The 12,707-nt window shown below is 29.2% G+C and overlaps 1 protein-coding gene and 1 pseudogene across 1 annotated transcript; one reads left to right on the top strand and one right to left on the bottom strand.

Annotated features, from left to right (window-relative positions):
• Positions 1-1,880: 1,880 nt before the first annotated feature.
• On the bottom strand, positions 1,881-3,452 carry LOC127709676 (uncharacterized). The gene is made up of 3 exons (XM_052215312.1): positions 3,397-3,452; positions 2,586-2,654; positions 1,881-2,245 (listed from the first exon to the last, which is right to left on the bottom strand). The coding sequence occupies exons 2-3, from the start codon at positions 2,649-2,651 to the stop codon at positions 1,922-1,924; spliced, it is 390 nt and encodes a 129-aa protein (XP_052071272.1). The 5' UTR covers positions 2,652-2,654; positions 3,397-3,452; the 3' UTR covers positions 1,881-1,921.
• A 99-nt stretch (positions 3,453-3,551) lies between these two features.
• On the top strand, positions 3,552-11,706 carry LOC127708327 (uncharacterized; annotated as a pseudogene).
• Positions 11,707-12,707: the final 1,001 nt, after the last annotated feature.

The following is a 12,707-nucleotide window of genomic DNA, read 5'->3' as shown; positions in this document are numbered from 1 at the left end:
TCTTTTCCTTTATAGATTTTTATTACTATGAAAATGACCAAGCAGTTGAGTTCCCATACAGATTATGTATGAGTTTATATTATAAATTGGGTGGAAGAGGAGTGATGGATAATACTTAAAGCTGACAAAAAAACACATAGTTATAATCTAAAGATAATGTCTTTATCTTATTTTTATATTCTATTTCAAAGCTATGCGAATTCAATTTTTTTGCAAGTATTAATTACTAATGACAACAACAAATGTCCTGAAATATAATATTACTCAAACATACACATCAGTAAGCAGTTCCCGCAAAAAAAAAATAGTGGAAATCCTTTGATAGATACTTTATGATACTGTGGTTTATCATTACCTGAGGTTCGTTTAGGATTTATTCCCTCAATAAAATGGCATGTAAACAACTAAATAAATTACTTTTTATCCTGAGAATGTTATTTCAACTATACAAATAAAAGATCAATTACAAATATGAATTATTACCTTTTATTTAAAAAATATAGTTTAATTTTCCCAGTAGTTCCTTAGTTTAAATTTCACTTGGGAGCATTTGGTTTACATATTTGAAGGGCAAAGTTTCCGGTCATATCTTTGCTAGAACCTGAAATGGATGACAATGTAAATCAATTAAAAATTATCTGGGCTCTTGAAGTTACAGCTTCCGTTATATATTTTCGTGTGTTTTTCCTTTTGTTCCAATGGTTCATTAAAACTGAGTCCAAAATAAAAGAGGAACATTCCAATAATCCTTTTTTTTTATTGAAAACCTTATTTTGTTAACATTATGAGCCAATGTTTGTGATTTTGTCACTAGTTAAGACCTTGGTGAATTTTAACTTCAGAATAATTTTATTCTGAACCCTATCTCCTATTATTAAGACAAAAAGTAGAACAGAAACCATACAATAGGCTTTGATTATCAACTTCGGAATAAATTTATTCTGTAGTTGGCAGCAACATTAACCATAAATGTAACTTCTATCAAATTTATGATTTACATATAGTTATAAATTTATTTTGAATAGAATCAGACTATAACAATATTACGTGATGCATTAACGACAAACATACAAAATTCTATATGTATATGCTTATCTCAAAATAAATTTATTTTGAGCTCATTATTATCATGAACATATCACAACCTCAAGATAAATAATTTTGTACAGTCCATTACAAAAGGTTTTTCAAAATCATGAAATAAATGTATTTAAGCAAGTCATTACCACAAAAATATCATCATCACAAAATAAATTTATTTTGTACTATTCATTACAGCATTTTCTAAATTACAAAATAAATTTATTTTTGAGCAGGTCAATTCAACGAAGATATGTGCATCTCAAAATAAATTTATTTTATGTAGATTACCAAAAATATACATCACTGTCCCAAAATAAATTTATTTTGAGGTGTCCATTGCACTAGTTATAAGCAATCACAAAATAAATGTATTTCGTGTAGGAAATCACATGCATATAATATATTTCAATTTAGACTTGTTGGTAATATATATATATATATATCCCCGTCTCAAAATATATTTATTTTGTGTGGTTCATCACAACAGATATTAAGCAGAGAAGAAATATTGTGTGTATGGACATTAACATAAATTTAAAAATAAAGCACCATCTTATATGAAATCTATTATGTACAATTTATTAGAAAAACATTATCACAGATAAAAAAAAAGGTTTATATGCATATCAATACACTTTCTCGCAAATGCCAAAGCAAACTCTTTTCAAATAAATCTATCTCGTTTTGAATGGTCAAGAAACAAATTCAATATGTCACATTACAAAAACAGAACTAATTAACATAACATTCAACAAATTAATAGTAAATATTGAACAGGATAATGCATATTCAATGTGCATACCCATCATAATGAAAAAATGGTCCATTGAAATTATGATTATTCTCCATTATCTTTCAAACTGTCCTTATCTGCAACGTTTTCGGCATTTTTCCCCACCAAATAATTTTTGACAGCATTTTCTAAGTCTTTCTTCTGCTCGTCATTTATAGCAAATTTGTTTTTGACAATCTTGCACTTGATGTTCACTATAATGTAGGCTGAATTGATCTTCTGTCGATCTTTCTTATTTAAAGAAAAATTCAAGTCCTTTATGACAAAGTCTGCACCCAATTTTCCTAGTTGTTGTTTTGTAAAGGTTAGCATGGAATCTTGTAGAACACCCAAATATACATTTTCATTATTGTATTCTACCATAGCAATCTGAAAATATATATACAATATTTATGAGGAATGAATCACCCTACATGTTTTAAACAAATTACTATTTTTTTTTATCAGGTGGAATAAACAGATATTTTCAAATTCAAATTCATTTATTTGTTCCGTTTATATTTCGAAAATCAAATGGATCACAATTTACTCTGGATATGAATTTAATGAAAAATCATTCTATTTTTGAAAAAGCATTGTGTGAACTAATCATTGACCAGCTCAAAATATAGGCAAGTACAGGTATAGTTGAAATGATATTATGGAATTGAAAATATGTTTCAATCTTTCTAAATAATCTTTCATATTTCAGTTCTAAAATTAAACTTACTTCTTCATTTTGTGATATATCATTTGTTTCTTTGCTAACTGTAACTGCATCTGTATTTGTTTTCATTTTCTGAATAAAACAAAATTTTAGTAGTTTGTGTTATTAAATCGAAGATAACACAACAAACCTCAAACTTGGGACCATTATAAATTTCAGCAATGAATAGATGAATCCAAATTATAATGGTGAAGTTTTATGTATTGTCAACTAAGTCTTAAGACCTCTCAATCCTTTGAGTTTTTTAAGGAGATGTTATACCACAAAAACAGGTTCTCTACTATACTATTGACTTTAACCTTTCAGTATACATTTGAAGGGTTTCTGAAAATTAGTCATTCAAACTTGAAAAATTTGTTTGGTAATGACCATCAACCCTAATTGTTTTTTTTTTTAATTCAGATGATTCATTACTGTTTACTTGATAGAGGAAAAGTATTTAACAAAGATTTTGATCTTTTATTTTAAAAAATCTGCATTTTCTCATTTTGATTTATTTACAGGTCTATTTATTTATATGTCTTTTAGTTAATGTATAGAAATTATAGAAATGAAATAAACAAATCAATAGTTTGTATGGTTAAAGGGAAAATAGATCTTTAATTATAAAAAAAGATCAGTAAATGAAAATAAAGACAATCAAACCTAATCATGCTAATAGTCAAAAGAAAACGACAAAATCATGGTAAAAACCAAATAATGATGAAAAGATAGACTAGTCTACATAGACTAAAGACTGGACAACACAAGTCCGACAACAACTATGGGTGATTTTAATGTACACTTTAATGACACTATATTTGATAATAATTACCTTTGTTTGTGTGTCTGGCCTGATGTCTTCTGTGTCTTCTGTTATCTCGTGTGGTCTTTTCTGGAACAATAAATAATATTTATATATAAATTGTCTTCATATTTTTTTTAATTATTGTTATATCAAATTTTGTCATATGTTACTTATAAAATTACATGTACAAAAGTGATTAAATCAATATTTAAAATAATAAATTGAATATGATGTTTCAAATATGCAATAACACATTGGACATGCTCTTATACCTGTCTGTAAAGCATTAGTGCAAGACTATTCCTTTGCTATTTCTCTGACTTCATTTCTAGCTCTATTTGCTGCATCGTTAACCATATTATGTTGTAAATGAAGGCTTTCAATTTTCAAATCCTTCTCTTTGATATGTTCCTACAATGATTCAATAGTGAATTACTAATTCCTTGGTAAATGTTCAGCTGCACACTTTCTAAATTTTATAGACATTTGATTTTTCTTATCTGACTTATTTGTAGGTTACTTTTATGTCAATAAATGTGTAAATATATAGTCTCGAGAGGCAATCAAGAGAGGGCTATACAACACAAAATGACAAGATTCCAAATGTATTTATATACATGTATATATGCCTCTGGCCTTTGTTAGTCTTGTATGTTTTTTTTAATTTTAGTTCATTCATATGTTTTGGAGTTTAGTGTGACGGCCATTTTCACTGAACTAGCACACAATTTTATTTAGGGGCCAGCTGAGGACCACCTCCGGGTGCGGGATTTTCTCGCTGCATTGAAGACCCATTGGTGGCCTTCGGCTGTTGTCTGCTCTTTGGTCGGGTTGTTGATGCTGAAAAGCCATTATTTTTTGTCAATAAAGGAAAAACAGTGTGTGGACAATGCTTTAGAAGTTTATATAAAGTGAATAAAAACTTTTATTATAAATGGATTGAAAAATTTTGTAATGGAGCAATTTCATCAGGCTATATCAAAGGAAGACCTGTCTCAAATGCAAAGGAAGATACAGTGCTGTGGTTGCAAGATTATGCAAAATACAGAGGAGATTGTATGCCTGATAGAGATATTACCATGCTCCCATATAAAAGTAAAAAAATTGATGTTTACAATCTGCATGTTAATGAAATTACAGAGAAACGTACGATTTCCGTTTCAAAAGCAACTTTTTATCAGATGTGGAAGAACGAATTCAGAATTTTAAAAATTAAAAAGGTAAATATGATATTTTGTTACCTTTTTTTTCAATTATGAGTTATAATGTACACATGATGTATCTGATTTTGTTTTTCAAGGAGAGGGAAAATACATCGACTATTGGTTGTTTTCAATCAATTGTCTTATTATTGACATTTAACTGTTGAATTAATCAGTATAATTAGATGCATTATACATAATACATTCAAACAAAACGTAATGCGTAAACATATGCAGATGTCAGAAAGAAATTACTTTTTATGAAAGGTATATGTAGAAATAGCCTATTTATGTTTTATTTGAAATGTGTTTAAAAAATTCTACCGATTGTAACAGTATCTAGTGGATAGAAGCGATAATAAGTAACAGTATCTTCAAAATTCATGTAACATGACCAACAACAACCGATGACTACGAAAAGAATTATGTTCAATATAAGAATGGAACCATTTTCCCATAAATGCCTTTTATAGAAATCAACTTAACATTTTATCTGCTGCTGTTATTATTTTGGTTTTGTTAAAGTGTAGTGATTACAGCTATTACCATTGTGATTCTGCCACCTTCACAGTTTTGTCAACTTGCATTTCATACATAACATTTCTGCAATTAGTTTTAATTTATCCTAAATTTTTTTTTTAGACTAATTCATTTTCAAGATGCCAAACTTGTACAACTTTGACAACAAGACTTGAGAAAACAAGGAACCAAGCAGAGAGAGAAGCAATTAAAAAAAGCATAATGGTGCACAATTCAAGACAGATGTAAGTTTCTGATTTCTCAGTCTTTCCCCCCTAATTTGAACAAATGTAATGTTGGTAATTGGAGCAAATATTTAACAAGGCAAAACTAAAATACTGCTACCAAAATATAAGCAACGTACTCGATGTATAATTTATTTAAAGATGTGAATGAGGAAACAAAGAATTATTCTCTTGAACATGTTGAAAGAGCTGTTGAATTAAGAAATATTTTTAATTGGTGATTATATTTGGCAGAATATATCATTACATATTAAAGAATTAAAATGAGCAACAATGTGCTATTTATAGAGATACCAACAAAAAAAAGCAAACATACCAAATAAAATTCACATTTTTTGACAATTTACATGTTGTTTGATTGTAAATATTCCTGCCATGTTCCTGTTTCACTTAAAGACCACCTCGAATCCATTTTACTTTGCATTCTTCATGTAATTATACCCCCCCGCAACTTTTTTCACCGCAACAAAGTTGCGGAGGGTATAATGTTTTTGACTCGTCCGTCTGTACGTCCTGTTCTTATCATCGCAACTTCTCTGAAACTGCACAACAGAATTTCATGAAACGTTGTAGATAATAAGGACATACTATGTAGATGTGCTTATCGACAGGAACTAATGATTCAATTTTTTTCTAGGAGAAATGCCCCTTTAACTTAGAATTTTGGCCTAAATATACTACTGTAATAGTTTCTCATCGTAACGCCTCTGAAACCACACAACAGAATTTCAAGAAATTTTGTAGACAATAAGGACTAACTGCGTAGATGTGCGTTTTCACAGAAAATTACGATTCAGTTATTTTCAGGAGTTATGCTCCTTTGGATTTAGAATTTTGGCCTAATTATACTACTGCAACAGTTTGTCATCGCAACTTCTCTGAAACTACAAGACAGAATTTCATATTACTTTGTACATAATAAGGACATACTATGTAGAAGTGCATATCTACAGGAAATTACTATTGATTTTTTTCTAGGAGTTATGCCCTTTGAACTTAGAATTTTTGCCTAAATATACTACTGCGGCAGTTTATATTCGCAACACCTCTGAAACTACACAACATAATTTCATGAAACTTTATAGTTAATAAAGCCATAATATGTGCATGTCCATATCCACAAGAAAATTGTAATTAGTTGACTTTTGTAGAGTTTTTGAACTTAGGAATCTGGTGAGATTTTGTTTGTCCAGTGACAATGTGGGGTGTGGGGTATGTGAGCGTGCTCACAAAGGTTCTTTAATAGTATGTTTTGAAAAAAACACAAAATGTTTATTATGGCACTAACAATTGTAAATAGTCATTAAACAATATACCCTTGTACTTCAGGGCAGAAAGAGCATATTACAGAACTAAAAGAAAGAATGCAGAAGAGAACAAACGACACTACATGAGTATTATTATAGATGGCATGGATCAATGTAAGGACTATTAATTTAATTCTTACCTTTTTTCTATAACAAGAGTATCATGCCTCATCATGAAGTAATTCATTGATGATTTGAAACAAGATCTTTATCATTAATATTGACAACCAATATTTTAGGTATTTAGTAATATATAATAAATAGACACTGAGCACTTCAGTGGTTAAGTACAAAATTAACTGTAAAATGTAAAAATACTCAGACTACTATCATAAACCACATAAATAAATTATCACAATTGTTATATAATCATTTTCTTCTATTAAAAATTAAAAATGATACTTAAACTCAAATGTGTTTGAGCAAACTTAATAATGTTAATTGTTTTGCTTGTTTTTCTTTGGATTAATTTCAGTTGACTTGCACCTTTAATATTCAAGACTTCAAATAACAACTGCTTAAGCTAAACATACTTTTTGCTAAACAGTCTCATGCAGACCTTTGTAAGTGTCTTTAATGTGATTTGAAATCTCAATGAATTTTATAATCAGCTCATTATTATATATTACATTTTTTTTTAGCAAAAACAGATCTCCCACATTTTACAGGAAGACGTTCAAAGGTAGGGTTGGTTTTTGTGACATATACTTTTAGTTATATATATCACCATATTTTCATTGACTAATTAAGTTTAATGTCTAAAAGTTTGATTTGGCTATGCAAATGTCTTGATTGGAACCAAATCAGTAAGTCTTGTGTAGACATAGCGCATTCTGGCATACCAAATTATAAGTAGATATAAGAAGACGTGGTATGAGTGTCAATGAGACAACTCTTCATCCAAGTCACAGTTTGTAAAAGTAAACCATTATAGGTCAAATTACGGCCTTCAACACGAAGCCTTGACTCACACCGAATAAGTCCTGGTTTCTGATATTTTGCATCCAAATTTGACCTCTTAAAAGAAAATGGGCTTTGTTAAAATTTAAATACGTAAATAGTTGTATCATACAACAGAACAAAAATGTTTTAACAAATTACACATTAAAACACATAGTGTCTTTAATTTTTTTGTATGTATTCTTTATTTTTTCTTCAGGCTTTAGATGGTTCTAATCTCCTTCAGACACATGTACAAGGAATAATAAATCATGGTCTAAACAGATTTACAACATATATTGACATAAATGAATACAGCCATGATTCCAATCTTATCATGAATACCATATTGAAAGAGCTGCATGAATCAAGTGTATTAATGGTAAGTCATGTGTTACTATGATATATTTATCAAGAAGATGTGAACATTATAATTTGCATTTCATATTTTTTTTTATTTATATGTGCTACTGTAAAAATCATATAAGTTTGCATTTTTTATTTTTCAATATTCATATTATAGAAAAATCACAACCCAAACACTTGGTTCTGAGCACAGGTAATACTGATGGTTTTAAAAAAATATGCTGTTGGCACTTACATTTGTTGAAGATTTAAAAAAAAAATGTTAAAACAATTCTTGATATAAATTTGAATCAATATAAATTTTGTTATCAATTCTTTATCTACAGGGTAGCTTTTTACCTGAAATTCTTTACATGCAGGCTGATAATTGCTTTAGAGAAAATAAAAATCGTGTTATGTTGGCTTTCTGTGAGTTACTTGTCAGACAAAATATATTTAAAGAGGTAAGATATAACTTTACATAATTCTTAAAATATAGGTGAACATCTATTATATTATTTTAATGTATTCTTGAGTCATTGTTTTTTTACTTATTTGATTTGTATGTGAAAAGCTTGGGTTTTGGAAAATAAAGACCATGTAAGGACTTGTATCTGTATAAAAATAAGAAAATTTGGTTTGATGCCAATGAGACATATCTACAACAGAGACCAAATGACAAAGAAGTAACAACTATAATTCACTTTACGATCTTCAAAACTGAACAAAACCCATACCGCATAGTCATCTATCAAAGACCTCAAAATGACAAATGTAAAACGAATCAGACGAGAAAACTAACCGGCTAATTTTATGTACAAAAACAACGACCAAAAAGCAAATATGATTTATAGCAACAAACGACAACCACTGAATTACAGGCTGCTGACTTAAAATAGGCACATAGATAATGGGGCTGGGTTAGAATGATGACGCAAAACCCTCCCCTGACATTGGACAGGTTTAACACTACAACACAAGAACAAGCTGTACAAATAATTTTGACAGAAGCACATTTAATTGAAGAACTAGAGTATGGTGAGCAGAGGAGAAAGTTTTTTCCCCGGAATTTATTCTGACATAACGATAAGAAAACACTGGTAGCGATTTAAGAACTATATACTTTTACTTCTTCGTTATAAGTGTCTAACGTACTTATTCTTCTAAATTGTGGTTGATGATAATTGTTTTCTACCTATCTTTATTATTTTAGGTTCATCTGTCTTTTCTTCCAGTTGGTCATACCCATGAAGACATAGATGCAGCTTTCAGCAAAATTTCGGAAAATTGCGAAAAAATGATGCTGAAACATTGACAGGGTTTATGCATCTCCTACCTTCCTGTAAAATAACCGGTGGAATTTATGACATAAGAGGATGGTTAACACCGTATATAAACCCGCTATCAGGGCAGACATCACCTCTTCATTTCAGATTTTCAATTGATGAGGCTAAACAAAAATCGATCTGAGTACAAAGGAGCCCACCATAGACCTTGGATCCCTATGAGGAAACCAATGCTCAAGAAAATGTCAACTGGAATTCCCAAAATTGTGAACCCATTTTTTCATAAAATCAATTTTGATGCCTTATCAAAAAATATAGAGAAATGCAAATATTTGTTCTCATATATTGTGCAAGACACACAGTATAGATGGTGGAAAAGATATGTTAGCCATTTACAAGAAACGTCATCTAGTAAAGAAAAGACTTTATTTTACAGCAAAAGAAATGCAAGATGGCTATTACCACTTTTGCCAAGGAGGACAAACAACCCCCAGCCTCATGTTGTAAACTTAATACAACAAATTCAAGAAATGATAGACAAAGAAATAGATGATCCTGTGGTAAGTTCAGTTTTGATGAGAATTGGTTTATCAAAATTATTTTTAAAGTGTACCTTCCAAATTAAGAATTGCTAAATTTGTATGCACACATCGAAATATAAAAGTATCAATTTAAACAATTTATATGAGTTATTTTTTAAATTGAATATTATAGGACTTGGTGACCTTCACAATGATAAAGAAAATAAGTGATTCAAATATGTATAGTACTTAAAGAAAACGTGGTTCAAATATAGAATGAGACAGCAACTTAACGAAAAAAAGAATAGAAAGACATCTAGGAGCTTCCATAATAAACATTAATCTAACACTATGCCAAACTCCAAACCCTCCTGAGTATAGAACAAATATATTTTATCAAGGTACTCAAAATTAGTTTTGTATTATCTCAACCATCTCACATTTAATCTCATTAGGTAGATTAACACAATTAAATTAAATGACATCCAACTGAAACCAGTACAGTAAAAGCACTTCATTAAATATTTTACGTCAAAATTGATAACAAAATACACAAGCAAATTATTACGAATCATACCATATAAAATGCCTGCAGTTGCCGAATTGATGTTAGCGAGCAGCAACAGGAACACATGATATATTGATCACGATTTAATGTGATCAAGTTTTATACTTTGTGTCAGGCACACAGTATAGATGGTGGAAAAGATATGTTAGCCATTTACAAGAAACGTCATCTAGTAAAGAAATGTGTTATTTTACAGCAAAAGAAATTCAAGATGGCTATTACCACTTTTGCCAAGGAGGACAAACAACCCCCATCCTATGTGTTATTATTTATCAAGTGCCGTACTGTCATTAATATAATTGCTTGTTATTACTTCCATTTTGACCAGAAATGTCAAACTTTAAATGTTGTTTTAAATGATTTTTAAAGGTTGATATCTTTATTGATTTTCATGAGGTTGATTATATATACCTGCTTTTTTCCTGTAGATACTCATGCCATCACCAAAGAAGAAAAACAAAGGAAAAACACAGAAAAAGAATACTAAAAAGCAAATGAAAGGTATTTTTTTAGTATATAAATAATATTTGTGTAACACATCAATCAACTAATAGATACATTAGTTTATTACCCCGCATTCTGTATGTATGTGCCTGTCCTAAGGTAGGAGTCTGTAATTCAATAGTTGTCGTTTGTTGCTGTGTTACATATTTGATTTTCGTTCATTTTATTTGTACATTTATAAGGCCGTTAGTTTTCTTGTTTGAATTGTTTACATTTGTGATTTCGGGGCCTTTTATACCTGACTATGCTGTTCGGCCTTGCTCATTGTGGAAGCCCTTACAGTGACCTATAGCTGGTAATTTCTATGTCATTTGGTCTCTTGTGGAGGGTTGTCTCAAAGGCAATCATACCACATCTTCTTTTTTACATTGTATTTAGAGGTTTACATAATCAGTCAAAATAAGGTGTCTTTACACTATAGCATGGTTTAAATCTTCTAGAAAGTTATGAATGACTCTTTTATATAATTCATAGTTTTGTTTATCTGCACAATTGCCTTTAATTAATCAGTTATTTAAAGAATTTGCCTGCTATTGCTACACCATTGGTTCTTAAATGTTGGTTGATCTAGTAAATGCTTACTTTTGAATATCTTACATTTTTAATAGCTCTTATGAGTTAACATTATTACGGTTAGAAATGTAGTATAGACAACTGATCCTTAAGATTTGCTATGAACAATTTATCATCTATATTGATTGTAAGAATTATCATTTTTGTTTTATTGTAGGAAAGAAGACAAAAAGGCAACACAGAACTGTTTTCCACACCTATGTTTATGGGTTTATCCATATTAAAAAACAGAAATATTTTTTTTTATTGGCAGAACTGATTGAAATTCTGTGGTTTTTATCGTATTTTCATATGTGTATCATAACTACATTTAACATTATAGCACTGAGTGCTTTATTCCACCTTTTTTTAAAAGAACATATTTTCGTAAAGGTGCAAGTGAAATACATTGAAGATTTGAACCTAGAAATACAGTGTTAAGAAATATTCAACATCGTTAGAAACACTCTTATTTTAGATAATATATTGCAATTGAAAAAACATTTAAGGGAGGATTTTATCTGATTATTACACAATGATGCAGTAACTTTATTATAGTATGTTTGTATGAAGAATGTAAGGAATATAATACATCATTTGAATATGGTCGTTTATCTTAATTAAGTGTATTGGGTGAAGAGGTTGTCTATAAAAATGTTTTGTATAAAAAGTATAATGGAAAGGTTCATCAGATTCTTTGTTTTGATTGGTTATAAATAAATATGTCCTTATGTAATAGGTGTTAAGAATTATTGGAAGTGATAAACTACATTCATTTTGAGATTTTGATCAATAAAAAATATATTTGATAGTTGATGATTTTTATATAATGTAATCAAAGCATACATATTTTGAGAAAGTAAAAAGTATGCTGCACAAACCTGAAAAGATATATTTATTTTTTAATTTAAATATTTAGGTGTTTCATTTTGTTCTTCAATAATAAATTTATTATGAGATAAAAATGTTTTTCTTTGACTTACTTAAATGACTTAATTTTGAGTTTGAGACTATATTTAAAGTTATGACCTGAGAAAGATTTATGTTTGCATGTAACAACCTGGACAAGATAAATAAAAAAACATAATGTTTAATTCCTTTTGTGACAAATACATTTATTTTGAGATTGGGATTTTTTTAAGGTAAGGACATGTGCAATACATATTTATTTAATGATTTCGTAATATCTGTTGTAATTAACTGTACAAAATAAATTTATTTTGAGGTCGGAATACTCTTTTGGTAATGACCTGCTCAAAATAAATTTATTTTGTGATATTTGCACATATCTGTGGTAATGACTTAGTTTGAGATGTACATATCTTCATTGTATTGACCTGCTCAAAATAA

The sequence above is a fragment of the Mytilus californianus genome, unplaced genomic scaffold (assembly GCF_021869535.1).
Source record: "Mytilus californianus isolate M0D057914Y unplaced genomic scaffold, xbMytCali1.0.p SCAF_7, whole genome shotgun sequence".
Lineage (NCBI taxonomy): Eukaryota > Metazoa > Mollusca > Bivalvia > Mytilida > Mytilidae > Mytilus > Mytilus californianus.
This window is presented reverse-complemented; position numbering and strand designations above follow the sequence as displayed.